Raw genomic sequence first — 15,093 nt, 5'->3', positions numbered from 1 at the left:
AGCTTCACCTATCTGCCAATGTGCCAACATTTAATGGTGCTGAGCATCAGGGGCCAAGGCACACTGACTGCACAAGTGTGCAGTGTATTACTGGGAGTTGACCCATGAGACTATGCACAAGAGGTCAGAGGCTTGTGCTGAGCTTTGATTGATGGAGCTCATCACATGCTTCTCAGGCCCATGGAAGACAGCAGCGTCCTCATCATGGGAGGGTTTTTAATCAGAGGCAGTGCTGAGCCTGTGAGGTCTCCTACAGAGTACTGTACAGAGGTGCAAACACAGGCTTTTCATGTGGTGTGTATATATATATATATATATATATATATATATATATATATACATATTAATCCCCCACCTTGCAGTTACCTATTGACCAACTTTATACTGCCTTTACTCTGTGTTTTGACAGTGTAATACCCCCCCCCCCCCCCCCCCCCCAATGTGTATGCCCCATAAGTATAATGCAAAATAATACCCCAAAGACTGGATATGGTGAAATACAAAATATTTGCTTTATTAGAAAACCAGATATAGTGTGAACCAAATAGATTACTATGTAAGCAGTTATTTATGTTATATCTTCTTATGTGAGAAGTTTCTCCTGAGGAGTGTGCTTCATACTGTTCTCTTTAGTTACTGTCATGTATATGTTTCCCTCGCCTCTTTCTGTGCTTTAATTCATGTATATGCAACTGAACTACTGTAAACGTGGTGAGATAGATGAAAGTGAAAGTTGTGACTGATGTTTCAGTATTCTTTGTGATGTCATCATGAGTATACATCACTCATAGACTATATTATATTGATATGTGTTATTAACATAAACAATTCCTTATGCGCCCTTTTCTGTATTTTCATATATTGATCATTTTTTCTGTTGACAGGTTTTATGACTTTTTCTGAGTAGACAATGTCTGTCTTACACTGATGATCCCCAAACTGGGTCACATAATCTGTAAGTAGGTGGAATTCAGTCTTGGTGATTGTCCGTGTCATGCTCTCCATATAAACAGAGTATCGCATTTATTCATCTTGTCAGTGATGTTATCAGAAGTAACTGCGGTAACTGAGTCCTTCATTTGCAGCATTTCAGACGTTCTTTATTGCTTCGGTTAGACTCCGTCGTTTGCTCAGACTGTTAGCGGTGGCTGTTTTGTCCAGCAATGCTGTGAAATAATTGGCTGATTTGTCCATTTCATTACATTATTTGGTCAAGCACTGTTGCTATTATCTTAGTGTCACCACAAAATGCCTCCAGTTTAGTTATGGTCCTCATCGGTACTACCTATGTAGCTTCGGAGACTGAAGAAGTCAAGTGAAGTGTTCACCACCTGTGACAGGTGCACAATGCCCGTGATCACCAGGGCCAGCACCATGGCGGGCAAAGTAACATTCCAAACTGTGGCCAGGATGTTGTAGCACCGTGCCTTCCGACCAAAACGCAGTGCGGCCTGCTCATCCCCCAGGACCTTCTGATCTCGTGCCTAGGAGAAGACGGAACACAAATAGGACATCAACTTCTAATCGTTGGACTCACTCGGTCAAATTTAGATCTGACACCGTGTAGCCAGAGGTGAAAATACACGGTTTCCTTTTACATTATATACTAGAATCACAGTGATTTTATAGTACAATACTTCCAAAGCGCAAAACATTTACACCAAATTATGAAATATTATACATATAATTATTAGGCAAATTTAAACATTTCCTATATATGAAGCTGTGTTGCTGCAGAAGAGATGCCTATAATCTCTATTCTATATAGTCATTATGCATGCTGTCCTCTGGGGGCCCAATAGAAGACCTGATGTTCTGCTCTGAGTGACAGCTATAACAACAGGGGATGCAGCTGTGCTCTGCTAGATGAAGAGTCAAAGTACAATGTAATACTACACAGCTGAGTGTAGGAGATTGCTAGCTTCCAATGGTATATTCCCACAAAGCACAGGATAAACCACAACTTTAATTAAAGGGTGTTATACTGTCAGTGGAACTTCAGTACTATTACAAGAATACATTCCCGGACATACTGTGTGCTGTTGGTAGCAGTGGCAGCATCAGAGGGTGGGCTGCAGCATAGTTGGAAATTCAAATAGGGGAGCCACACCAACTGCCAGAGAGTCAGTTGTAATGGCATTTGGTGACAGTGGGTGTTTCTCCCCCAATGTGCTGCAGTTCCCCCCTGGATCCACCACTGGTTGGTAGTGTTGCAATGCATATGGTAAAAAATCACCCTTTCTTTTCCTTATTTGGGGTAATATTGGGCCTTATTTTGGTTCATTCTTTCTGACAAAATCCTTCTTAGATGGGCAAAACCATGTGCACTGCAGGTGGGGCAGGTGTTACTTGTGCAGAGAGAATTAGATTTGGGTGGGGTTTTACTTCAAAGTGAGATCTATATTGCACTGTAAAAATAAAGCAGCCAGTATTTTCCCTGCACAGAAACAAAATAACTCACCCAAATCTAATTCTGTCTGCACATGTTACATCTGCCCCCCCTGCAGTGCACATGGTTTTGTCCATCTAAGAAGGATTTTGTCAGAAAGAATGAACCAAAATAAGGCCCATTGACTGTAACAGCACATAGCCTCATTTTTAGCTGTAGATACCATGCCTGCAGGGGGTGCAGCTGCTTTATGGACCAGAGCTGAGTGGGGCACATCTACAATTATCACCATTGGTTTCTATATAGGGGCCCTTGCAAACTTTTACTGTGGGGCCTACAATTATCTATTTATGCCCCTGACCATGGCACAGACATGCTATAATTATTGCCTACTTTTTTTTTTTAATCCTCTCAAGGAGGAGCTGAGAGAGGAGACTCTGTAGGTAACAGTGGGTGGTGGGGCATGACTGTCACATCATCCCGCTCCCTTAACTGCAAAATGATGCGATTCATGGGTCCGAGAGGAAGGGACCGGGATAAGTTACACAAATTTCCATCATTTAGCCCAGGCCTCTCAGAACAGAGACAGCGTGTTCTCCCACATCCTGCCCATTTCTCTAGCAAGTGGGACGAGGGGAATCTGGCAACTCTTCCTGGGGTGCTAAGGACAATCTTGAAATTTTCTATGAAGATATTGTCAGGCAGAAGAGAACATTAAAGTACAGTAGATAGATACCCATAGTCCAAGGGAGAGACTATAAGGGGTACATTTACTAAGATGGGAGTTCTACTGAAGGTTCTTCTAGAACAGTGGTGTCAAACTCATGGCCCTCCAGCTGTTGTGGAACTACACGTCCCAGCATGCCCTGTCACAGATTTTCTATAATGAATTGCTAAAACTGTGGAAAAGCATGCTGGGACATGTAGTTCCACAACAGCTTGAGGGCCATGAGATTGACACCACTGTTCTAGAAGATGCTAAATAAATTAGAAGTATAATCTGATTGGTTTCAATGAGCAACATCCCATATTCAATAGAACTCCCACCTTAGTAAATGTACCCCTGATGCCCCTTTCAGACCGCACTTTGTAAACGGTATATTGCCGTTTTTTTACCGTTTTAAAACGGTAATCTGTGCGGTCTGAAAGGTGCAGGACCACTTAACCGGTTAGAAAATACCGTTTTTTCTAACCGGTTAAAATGCAGGGTCCTACCCGTTTCAGAACCGGTATTTTAGGCTCAAAATCGGCTCTGAAACGGTATTTAGGACCCAGCCAATAAGCTGGGTCCTAAATTCAGTGCAGTGAATATTTAATGCGCTCATTAAATATTCATTGCGCAGGAGGCCGCCGCCGCCCCCCCCCCCCCCCGCACGCGGGTTAACACATACAAACCCGTTAACCCCTCCGCACCCCCACCCCCGTTAACACCCCCCCGCATTGTGTTTAAGAACACACCCCCCCCCCCCCTGAAGCCGGTACCTCCTCACATTGCAGTTGATCGGCAGCCGCAGTACTGTACCACGGCTGGCTTCGCGTATGAAAAAAATAAGGAACTTTCTGAAAATGGCTGCCCCATAGGAAACCTCATTTAAAAAAACTGTCTTTTGTATGGGGGCAGCCATTTTCCGAAAGTCACTTTTCTTATAAGAAAAGTGACTTTCGGAAAATGGCTGCCCCCGTACAAAAGACAGTTTTTTTAAATGGGGTTTCCTATGGGGCAGCCATTTTCAGAAAGTTCCCTATTTGTTTCATACGCGAAGCCAGCCGTGGTACAGTACTGCGGCTGCCGATCAACTGCAATGTGAGGAGGTACCGGCTTCAGGGGGGGGGGGGGTGTTCTTAAACACAATGCGGGGGGGTGTTAACGGGGTTGGGGGTGCGGAGGGGTTAACGGGATTGGGGGGGGGGGGTCGCTGAAGACTGGCTTTGACCCTGTATTTGGAAGGTTTCCAAAAACGGGTCTGCCAGTGCAAAAAAAACGCACTTAAACGGTAATATACCGTTTAAGAGATGCGGTGTGAAAGGAGTTTTACCTGGCAGACCCGTTTTTGGAAACGTTTCCAAATACAGGGTCAAAGCCAGTTTTGCGGTCTGAAAGCAGCATAAGAGAGAGTAAAGGGGACACAAGTCCATTGGAACCACTGAAAACAGGAATGTACTTTAAGCAATTACAGGTGTGCCGCAGCTGCACTCCTCCCCTGCAAAACACATTGTAGCTGCTGAAACCACTAAAGCTGGTCACACATGCCAAGGAGTCTGCAAACTACAAACTAAGCTAAAAACATTGCTCTATCCTGTCCTACAACATACAGTACGGATGGTGTAGTGGTTAGCATTACTGCCTCACAGCGCTGAGGTCATGGGTTCGATTCCCAACATGGCTCTAACTGTGCAGAGTTTGTACATTATCCTTGTGCTAGCGTCGGTTTCCTCTGGTTTCCTCCCATAATCCAAAAATATACTGGTAGGTTGATTAGCTACCAGCAAAAATTAACTCTAGAATGTCTGTGTGCGTGTACATGTGGTAGGGTATATAGATTGTAATCTCCACTGGGGCAGGGACTGATGTGAATGTTCAAATATTCTCTGTGTGCGCTATATATATATATATATATATATATATATATATATATATATATACCTGGTAATAAATAAATAATACAGTATTTACAATGTTATATGATGATCTAATAATATTCCTATGACCAGGTAAGGTAGAGCTTTTGGGGAAATTTGTAAAAAATACTGTAGGTGTATTTGTACACAGAAATACACTTATTTTTTACATTTACTATCCCGAAAATACGGCAATTCGTATTCGTATTGATAGCACATGAATACGAATACGAATTTCCGTATTTTCGGGATAGTAAATGTCAAAAATAAATGTAATTTTAGATACAAATACACCTATTTTTTTTACAAATTTCCTCTAGTAAATTTCCCCCTTCATATCTGACCATCTAAGTATGTACATGAATGGTGAAATATTGCACGTCTGTCAGTAAATATATGTCAGTAAGAGATAATACTGGTCAGTAATGAATTCCAAATTTGTGCAGATCTCCCATCGTTTATAAACCATAACAAACATTCCCCCTTCTCTCTCACCTTAATAGAGTAGACCAGAGCCATGAATCCAAAGCAGAAGAAGTTCAGGTACAGAGTGTTACACAGGGACCATAGGAGATGATCCCTGGGAGCTGCGGGTGACCCCATATTGATGACCGTGCGAGATTTATCGGGCTTAGTAGGTTGCGTCATAAAGATATCTTCACGCGGATAGGAGGTGTCCATGTTTTAATGCGTATCTAAAAAGCAGTGTCAGGACGACAGACTGCGATGAGAATGCTCAGTGACTATGTGATGGGAAACTACTCAGATGACAAATAAGGGATGAGAGAAAGGGAACAACAGAAAGTAAGAGATAAGTGTCAGACACAGGTCAGTGCAGGGGTAATAGACAGGTGCAGCGATATATATGGTAGGGGTTACACAGATAGTAACATGGAAGGCTGAGCAGGTAGGTTAGCTGCCAGTAAGTGCAGGTAGATATCAGATTGCCAGATGTGGATTATATAAGAAGTATTAGGAGCACAGGGGCAGAGGGGAAAGGAGCGATGTCTAAGTGATGCTGGAGAAGAGACCGTCATATTATGTTCCCTCTTTATAAAGGACCTTGCACAGCCTCTGCCTGTCCCCTCCCTGCTTATATTACAGGGTCCCGTTCACCGCACACTTATTGTGGTCACCTCCTGGGCTCTGTGTTTGCTGAGCCCTCCTAAGCCAGATTTCACCCAATCTTATGTTTAATCACCCTGTGTACTTCATGTTCTGCTGGAATAAACACAGTAGACACTGTGGGTGACATTCTATGGATTGAGATAAATGCGCATGTTTTTTTATCGCACCACATAGCCGCAAATCGCACTTTCAAATCGCACTTTTCAGTCAAAATTCACATTTTTAATGTGATGCGCATTGGAGCCTGAAAAGTGCGAAGTGGTGCGATTTGCGGCGAATTGGTGCGATTTGCGGCGAATTGGTGCACTGTCTTTAGTCCTGAAAATACGGGGGACAAAATGACTAGGGGTCCCCCGTATTTTAAGAACCAGCACCGGACCCAACCAGCCAGCAGAGTAATGCCACAGCCGGGGGACACTTATTATATAAGGTCCCGCGGCCAAAGCATTAACCCCCTGGCTGGTCAGCATGGGCAGGGGTCCTGGGGAAGTGGGGACCCCCCCAATGAAGGGGTCCCCCCCCTCCAGGACTTACCAGCCCATGCTGATAGTCCGGGGCTGTCCCCGATGCCCCTGGGCGGTGGGCATCGGGCTGATGAATTGTGTAAAAAAAAGAAGTAAAACTATTGTTTTCTACTAGCGAACTATGAGTCCCAGCAAGCCTACCCCGCATGCTGGGACTTGGAGAACCACAAGTCCCAGCATGCGGGGCATTAAAGGGCCCGCTGGCACTTGTAGTTCTGCAGTACAAAAAATAGTTAAATAAAACACACTGACCCTGAAAAATAAAAGTTTAATACACACAGAACACACACACACTGATACTTACCTACCTTGAGCCCGTAGGTCGGTCCCTGGGTCCGGGCTCCAGGGCAGAAGAGTCCGGTTCCGGGGCCTTGGTCCTGGTTCCGGGGCTCCTGTCCTGAAGAATCCGGGGTCCGGGATCCGAGGTAGTCCCCAGGGGTACCTTAGGAAGGAAATCCTACTCACCTGGTCCTCGGCGACGACCTCGGCATCCTCTCCGGCTGAAGCGCTGCTCCCATCTGGTACCCGGCTCACAGGACTTCACCGGCGCAGAGATGTTTCTTCCTCGGCGTCTCTGGACAGAATGATTTCTGTCCAATCAGGAGCCGAGAAAGTCGGCTCCTGATTGGCCAGAAATCATTTTGACTGGAGACGCCGAGGAAGGAACATCTCTGCTCTAGATGCGCAGAGATGTTTCTTCCTCGGCGTCTGTATTCAGAATGATTTCTGGCCAATCAGGAGCCGACTTTCTCGGCTCCTGATTGGCCAGAAATCATTCTGTCCAGAGACGCCGAGGAAGAAACATCTCTGCGCCGGTGAAGTCCTGTGAGCCGGATACCAGATGGGAGCAGCGCTTCAGCCGGAGAGGATGCAGAGGTCGTCGCCGGGGACCAGGTGAGTAGGATTTCCTTCCTTAGGTACCCCTGGGGACTACCTCGGATCCCGGACCCCGGATTCTTCAGGACAGGAGCCCCGGAACCCCAGGACCAGCCCCGGAACCAGGACCAAGGCCCCGGAACCGGACTCTTCTGCCCTGGAGCCCCGGAGCCCGGACCCAGGATCCAGGGACCGACCTACGGGCTCAAGGTAGGTAAGTATCAGTGTGTGTGTGTTCTGTGTGTATTAAACTTTTATTTTTCAGGGTGTCAGTGTGTTTTATTTAACTATTTTTTGTACTGCAGAACTACAAGTGCCAGCGGGCCCTTAAATGCCCCGCATGCTGGGACTTGTGGTTCTCCAAGTCCCAGCATGCGGGGTAGGCTTGCTGGGACTCATAGTTCGCCAGTAGAAAACAATAGTTTTACTTCTTTTTTTTACACAATTCATCAGCCCGATGCCCACCGCCCAGGGGCATCGGGGACAGCCCCTGACTATCAGCATGGGCTGGTAAGTCCTGGAGGGGGGGGACCCCTTCATTGGGGGGGTCCCCACTTCCCCAGGACCCCTGCCCATGCTGACCAGCCAGGGGGTTAATGCTTTGGCCGCGGGACCTTATATAATAAGTGTCCCCCGGCTGTGGCATTACCCTGCTGGCTGGTTGGGTTCGGTGCTGGTTCTTAAAATACGGGAGACCCCTAGTCATTTTGTCCCCTGTATTTTGGGAACCAGCGCCGGACCTTGAGCCTGGTGCTGGTTTCATGAAATCAAGGGGACCCCTATTTGTCGGGGACCCTGATTTTATGTCACCAGCACCGGCTCAAAGAGTCCGGGGCTGGTTATGCTCGGGCGGGGGACCCCGCGCTCGTTTTTTTTTTTACTTTATCCGTTTTTTAATTTTAACACCAGAACCCTGCACAGAACATTGCGATCTGTGCAGGGTTCTGGCTCATTCGCCAAACAGACCCTGGTCTGAAATAAGTGCGATAATTAGACACCTAAAAATTGCGATGTGCAAATGTGCATAGCATTAAATAAGCGAGTTGTATAGTTTTCTGTACGAAAACATCTGGATGCGATAAAAATGCGAATTAATCTCGCACTTTTGGTCCGCATGCCTTAACGCACATAATATGCGATTTCAGTCCCTTAGGGCTTCCCATTAAATTGCCGATTTGAAGGAAAAATGCGATATCGCCATTTTGCTGTCTAATTAACGCAAAAAAACGCAAATCGCCGGCCAATAAAAGAAGACTTCAATCAATGAAAAACAAATGCTTGCCAGACAAAATGAAATACTGCACCCTTCAAATAAACGCATTGTAAGATTTATTTCTATTCACACCACCAACAATACAGACTTTACTTATTCATTAAATGCATTCTAGAAAATAATAGAATCTGGATGCTGTGGGCAATATCACATCTTCAATAGAAATCCCATCTTAGTAAATTTACACCAATGCATGCACATATCTCTCAAGCACCATGTGTATGGCTAGAAGGGTATGTTTAAAGGTGGCCATACACTATGAAATCTCACTGTAGTGTATGGCTAGCTAATCCCCCTTGAGCTGCCTGGGACCTTCCCAGGCAGCAGGATCGCATGTTTTTGCATGTGATATATCGCATGCGACCTCATTCCCTGCAGCCGGGAGGTGGTCAGGGTCGTGAGGTCAAACTTGCAGCAGGTCCAATGCATGGGACCACACATTGGATCATATCCGATGTAAAACACCTCCAATTTGCCCATTTTTTTCACTTGATTTCTTGGCCCAATCTGTCGGACTCGGATGAAAAATGGGCAAACCGCATTAGTGTATTGGAACCTTAGGCCATGAGTGACAGTTAAGATAAAACAACGGCAAAACTTGACAGAAATCACCGCGCCCTAAGCTGCAATAATAGTGATTATGAAAAATGTGTCACCAAACACATGATGAACATGCGAAATAGAAAAAAAAACAGATAAACCTGAGTTTCGCTTTCTATGGTAGTTATGCAGGGCCACCATCAGGGGGGTGCTGTGGGTGCAACTGCCCAGGCCTGGCCTCCGATAGAAGGAAGGGCCCGGGCCAATCATCTTCTATGGATGAGTAGTTGGGTGGTCAGTACAAACTTCTGAAGCAGTCCAAATACTGGTCCTCGCCTCTGTTATTATTATATAATTTAACAGAAAGATTTATAGGTTTTGAATACATAATTGCAGAAATGGCCTTGGGGTTGTATTGCATACGAGGAGGTGGCAGGAGTGTCTGAAATGGACACTAATGTGACTGCCCTTGTGTTCCCGCAAGATGATACAGCAGAAACAAAAGAAGCAGTGCTTTTTTTCAAAGAAAGTACAAACAATGATTTAAAAAGAGCTTTTTACTAAATAAATTGCATAAATAAACATACACACAATAATAAAACTGTAAATTAGAAACAAGAAAAAGGTACCACAGTCATAGGCATAATAATGGCCAACAGATGATGGAAATTGGCTTGGTATATTTGAAAAGGTAAGTGCACATTGCCATAAGTTCTCACCGATAGAGGGAAAAAAGTAGGGGACAAGGTGATCCAGGTGTTGGATATCCTCGCTATTGGTGATGGCACAATAGAAAAAACCATTGGAGGAAGTGAGGGACTTTGTCCCAGAGAATCCTGATGGTGTATTACTCACGGCGTGAAGTGGTGGGCCCCTGGAGGAAGGAGGTCTGGGGTAATGTCCCGATTAGTCCAATAACGAGTCCTCTCTAGTGTGCGGTGGTGGCTGGAGATGGATATCAGATCCAAAATTATCCAAACATCTGAATTGATCCAATGGCGGTCAGTAGAGATAGACGTTACTGGTACCACACCAAGTACTAGCTGCCTGGGACCTTCTGGGACCAGCTGCCCTTACCACCATTGGATCAATTCAGATGTTTGGATACTTTTGGATCTGTATAAAAGTAAACTTTTATGACCTGCAAAACGCAAATGCTAATTTTACATTTTGTTTAATTATTTTTCAGATGAGGATGATCATCCCAAACAGCCGCTGGAAGGGGGGGAGGGGGGCTGTTTCCCACTGGAGACCAAGAGATCAGAGAGCTGTATTCCAACAAGAGCTGTGTGAGCGGAGTTCTAGCATCATGAGAGATATGCAGGATATAGCCCACCACCTTATCTGAACCATCCCCGAGCCATGGACAGGGCCATTGCAGATTGTTTTGGCAGATGCCCTCACCCGTGGTCCCCCTTCAGCCATCAAAGAAAACAGTGTTCCTAACCTCTGTGGTCTCTTACCAGATGCAGTCTTAATTTGCCGCCCCCATATTTGTTTGTCCTATTGTGACTTTCTCCCATTGTTTGAGAGATTTAAATGTCAAGATCTTACCTGCCGAATTGGTACTGTGTGGCCTGACTTTCGGAGTTATTTTGGTTCACTGGCAAAGGCACAATCACTCTTTAATGGACAAAACCATATGCACTGCAGGTGGGGCTGATGTAACATGTGTCACACCAGGGGGCTTAGTCGACAAGACTGAGACCTCTGGTGGGGACCTGGACCGGTACCTGAACCGGGGAGGTTGGAGAGGACCCTTGCGCATGAACTGCGCGACAGTGCACCCAGAGCCAATAAGCAGTCAGAGGTAAAAGTACAACCAGATTTATTATGCAGAAGGTTGTAACGGTACTGGCAGTAAAGTATGCAGGAGTAATGACAGTTCATGCAGATTGCAATACTTTACAGATGTGATGAATGGTATCGATGGTGGAACATCGGATCCGGATATCGGATATGGAAGCTGTGGGTCCGGAGTGACGGACGGAAAGCTGGAGCTTGACTGTGGGTCCGGAATGACGGACGGAAGCTGGACTGGAGATCCGGAATATCGGACTAACGATGATGATGTGGGAACATCGATGGTGGATGATGCTGGAGCATCGGAGGACCAGAGTCCCGGAGCTAGGCTTGGTCGCTGGGCTGTAGAGGCAGGATCACAGGCGATGGAATAACCTGGACTTCACAGGAGATGGAATAACCTGGAATACACTGCAGCATGGAAGACAACACCAGCAGAGAAATACACTTGCACGGAGACAAGGACAGCTGACCATACACTGGAGACAAATGAAGCACTAGCAATGGTTCTGAGAGCTCCCTGCATACTTATACCCACTGGGTGGCCAGGATTGGCCGGGCAGGTATGACAGGGAGATCAGAACCAACGGGATTGGACAGTACAGACATGTGACTGGGAAGAACATGGCAGCCCCCATGTCTGCTATGGCGGGAAAGTGTGTTTGTGCACGCCATGCTGGATACTGGGAGCAATGGCGGCGGACAGGTGGATTGCCGTGCACTGGGGACTGTCACTGGGAGACAGGAGAGCGGCGCGCCGCGCAGCCGCGGACTCAGCAGCGCTGAGAGGACTGGAGGATGGCAGCAGTGATGGCGCACGGCAGACAGGACGCCGGCAGGGATGACGTCTGGACCGCAAGCTGAACCTGCGGAGGCACTTAGCCGGTACGAAAGTCTGTCTGACAGCTCGGATCGTGACAGCACCCCCCCTTTAAGGGTGGCCCCAGGACACCTTTTAGGCTTGCGGGGAAACTTGGAGTGGAACGCCCGGATGAGTCTGGGAGCATGGACATCGATGGCATTGGTCCATGATCGTTCTTCGGGGCCGTAGCCCTTCCAATCGATCAGATATTGCAGACGACCATATCGGATGCGAGAGTCCAAGATTTTACTGACCTCATACTCTGTTCCACGCTGGGTGCAAACCTTAGGAGCCTTGGGGAGCTTGGAATGAAAGCGATTCAGAACCAGCGGCTTGAGCAGCGAAATGTGGAATGTAGCTGGCACTTTCAAATAGGGCGGCAACTTGAGCTTGTAAGCTACTGGATTGACGACTCGCTCAACTGGGAAGGGACCAATATATCGGGGAGCGAACTTCATCGATGGCACTCTCAATCGAAGATTCTTGGTTGACAACCAGACACGATCTCCTGGACGGAGGGCTGGCACAGCTCTGCGTTTCCTGTCGGCAAATTTTTTGTACCTGCTTGAAGCTTTCAGGAGTGAAGAACGAATGAGCTTCCAGGATTTGACGAATTGCCGGATGGTCGTGTCGACCGCTGGAACAGAGGACACAGGTTGCAGAGTGAAGTCAGGAACTCGAGGATGAAACCCATAGTTGGCAAGGAATGGAGTGACATTTGATGAAGAATGATATTGGTTATTATGGCAGAAAAAGAGTTTAGATATCCAAGGGAGGATATCAGAAAAAGACTCCCGGGTGGGGCACAGCCTTCTAATGAAAATAAATTACTGTTAATACAAACTTTATTAGTTAAAACATGGCCCTGGTTATGGGTCAAGAGAACACAAAAAGTAAAGACAGACAGATAACACTTATGGATAAATTACGTGAGAAAGTAGTGAAATATTATTTCAGAGTAAATCTGTCTAGGGATTCAGCGGAGGAAACACTCCAATAAATCACAGTATATAAATATACTCGTATGGAATCCTACTGGACAGTAGTGAGCCTCAAATACCAATCAATATTGGGAATAAAATGTCAGATTACGCTTAATGAAGTTTGTAATAATGTTCCTGTAGGTGACAGAATGGTCTAGACTGAGTGGATCTGAGTTGCTGATCGCTGGCAGTATAGTATAGATATAGAGACACCTGAGTATGGGTGTGCTAGAGGAGTCGCTGCTGCCTGAGCATGTGACGTAAATCAGTGAATGCGCAGTTGAGCGGACTCCAAGAGCGTCACAGGTGTCAGAATATAGATGAGGGAGTTTCTGCTGTTTCCAGGGGTGACCTGTCTGGCTCTGTTATACGATGTACAGCGCAGAGTCGGATCCAGGGTCCCCCAGAAATGAGAGAACCCTGAATAGAAATAAGGTATAAGGTACCCCTTCACCCTTTCCCTGGTGTTTGCTGCTATCTTCTGTGTACAAAAGGTATGTAGTGAACAGAAGTTGAGCGATACCACCGGGGTAGTGAAGTGTAGAAGGAAGTAAAATTGCACTTCAATGGATGGTAGCACGGTTGCTTGTGCAAGACAAGAGCAGAAGTAGTTTTGTTAGGAGAGGGATGTCCAGTGACCTAAGATTGATGGTCAGTAATACAATAAAGGTTGCAGGTGACTGAAAACAATTTTTTCTTTACTTAACCAGTTAATTAATACCACTTAGAGTTATATAGGGTAATAGTAACTGGGTGAATATAGCTAAATTAGCAAAGATTAACAGTCACAGTAAATACCAATTATTAGTGAGCTAGGATCGCCAATAACGCTAGCACAGGTACTCAGGACAGTTGATTAGGAATATTGGTATCGTCCCTTATACATTGTGATAATACAAATGCTTAAATTAGCGGAGGGTGTAGAAAACAGCAATTGTAAGTTCAATGAGAGAACATGCCAGTTATCAATTTCAACAAAGTGTGAGATACCTGTAACAGTTGGTTAGTGCTCAATGTATCACAATTGGTCAATTGTGATACATTGAGCACTAACCAACTGTTACAGGTATCTCACACTTTGTTGAAATTGATAACTGGCATGTTCTCTCATTGAACTTACAATTGCTGTTTTCTACACCCTCCGCTAATTTAAGTATTTGTTTTATCACATTGTGTAAGGGACGATACCAATATTCCTAATCAACTGTCCTGAGTACCTGTGCTAGCGTTATTGGCGATCCTAGCTCACTAATAATTGGTATTTACTGTGAACTGCTAATCTCTGCTAAATTAGCTGTATTCACCCAGTTACCATCACCCTATATAACCCTAAGTGGTATTAATTAACTGGTTAAGATTGTAACCATTTGTGTCTCCTGCGCTGAATCTAGCTTTGCATTTACCTGTTTTCTGTTTCATTGTCTCAGTGTGACTAATTACAGGTCGATTATGATACATTGAGCACTAACCAACTGTTACAGGTATCTCACACTTTGTTGAAACTGATAACTGGCATGTTCTCTCATTGAACTTATAATTGCTGTTTTCTACATCCCCCGCTAATTTAAGCATTTGTATTATCACAATGGGCGGTATTCAATGAGCCGGAATCGCTAAGTTTTATGGCGATTCCGGGGTTTTTTCGTGGCTGACGGTGATTTTTGGAGCTCCAAATGCGAATCACCGTATTCAATGAGCTAGAATCGCCGTTGACGACCGGTGAATGAAGCTGCAATCGCCAAATGTTTTCCTGTACAAATCGCCGTTTTTTGTGTATAGGATTTTTCATGGGGAATCGACGGTAGTTGAGGGGAATCGCCAAAAGTGTATTCAATGTGAAGTTGGCGATTCCTTTTTCTTCTTTCATATCGCCGTTCCTCTCCGAGTGCCCCTCGTCATCTTTTTATGGTGAACTTTTATAGGAACATGTCAAATAATTGGTTTTAAGTGCTCTATTTAACTATGCAAGTCTAATGTATTATTATTTGCTGCCCTTGTGTGATGTCATGGTCGTAGAAGTGCTATACAAATATATATTTAATTTTTTCAGGTATTTTTTTTTTCTCCCACAAAGCACTGTTCTTACCCATGGTGCA

The 15,093-nt window shown here is 45.4% G+C and overlaps 1 protein-coding gene across 1 annotated transcript; it reads right to left on the bottom strand.

Annotated features, from left to right (window-relative positions):
- Nucleotides 1-529: 529 nt before the first annotated feature.
- On the bottom strand, nt 530-6,059 carry LOC146045828 (interferon-induced transmembrane protein 5-like). The gene is made up of 2 exons (XM_083164913.1): nt 5,504-6,059; nt 530-1,484 (listed from the first exon to the last, which is right to left on the bottom strand). The coding sequence occupies exons 1-2, from the start codon at nt 5,687-5,689 to the stop codon at nt 1,260-1,262; spliced, it is 411 nt and encodes a 136-aa protein (XP_083021039.1). The 5' UTR covers nt 5,690-6,059; the 3' UTR covers nt 530-1,259.
- Between the last annotated feature and the right edge of the window lie 9,034 nt (nt 6,060-15,093).

The sequence above is a fragment of the Crinia signifera genome, chromosome 11 (assembly GCF_055691185.1).
Source record: "Crinia signifera chromosome 11, ASM5569118v1, whole genome shotgun sequence".
Taxonomy (NCBI): domain Eukaryota; kingdom Metazoa; phylum Chordata; class Amphibia; order Anura; family Myobatrachidae; genus Crinia; species Crinia signifera.
This window is presented reverse-complemented; position numbering and strand designations above follow the sequence as displayed.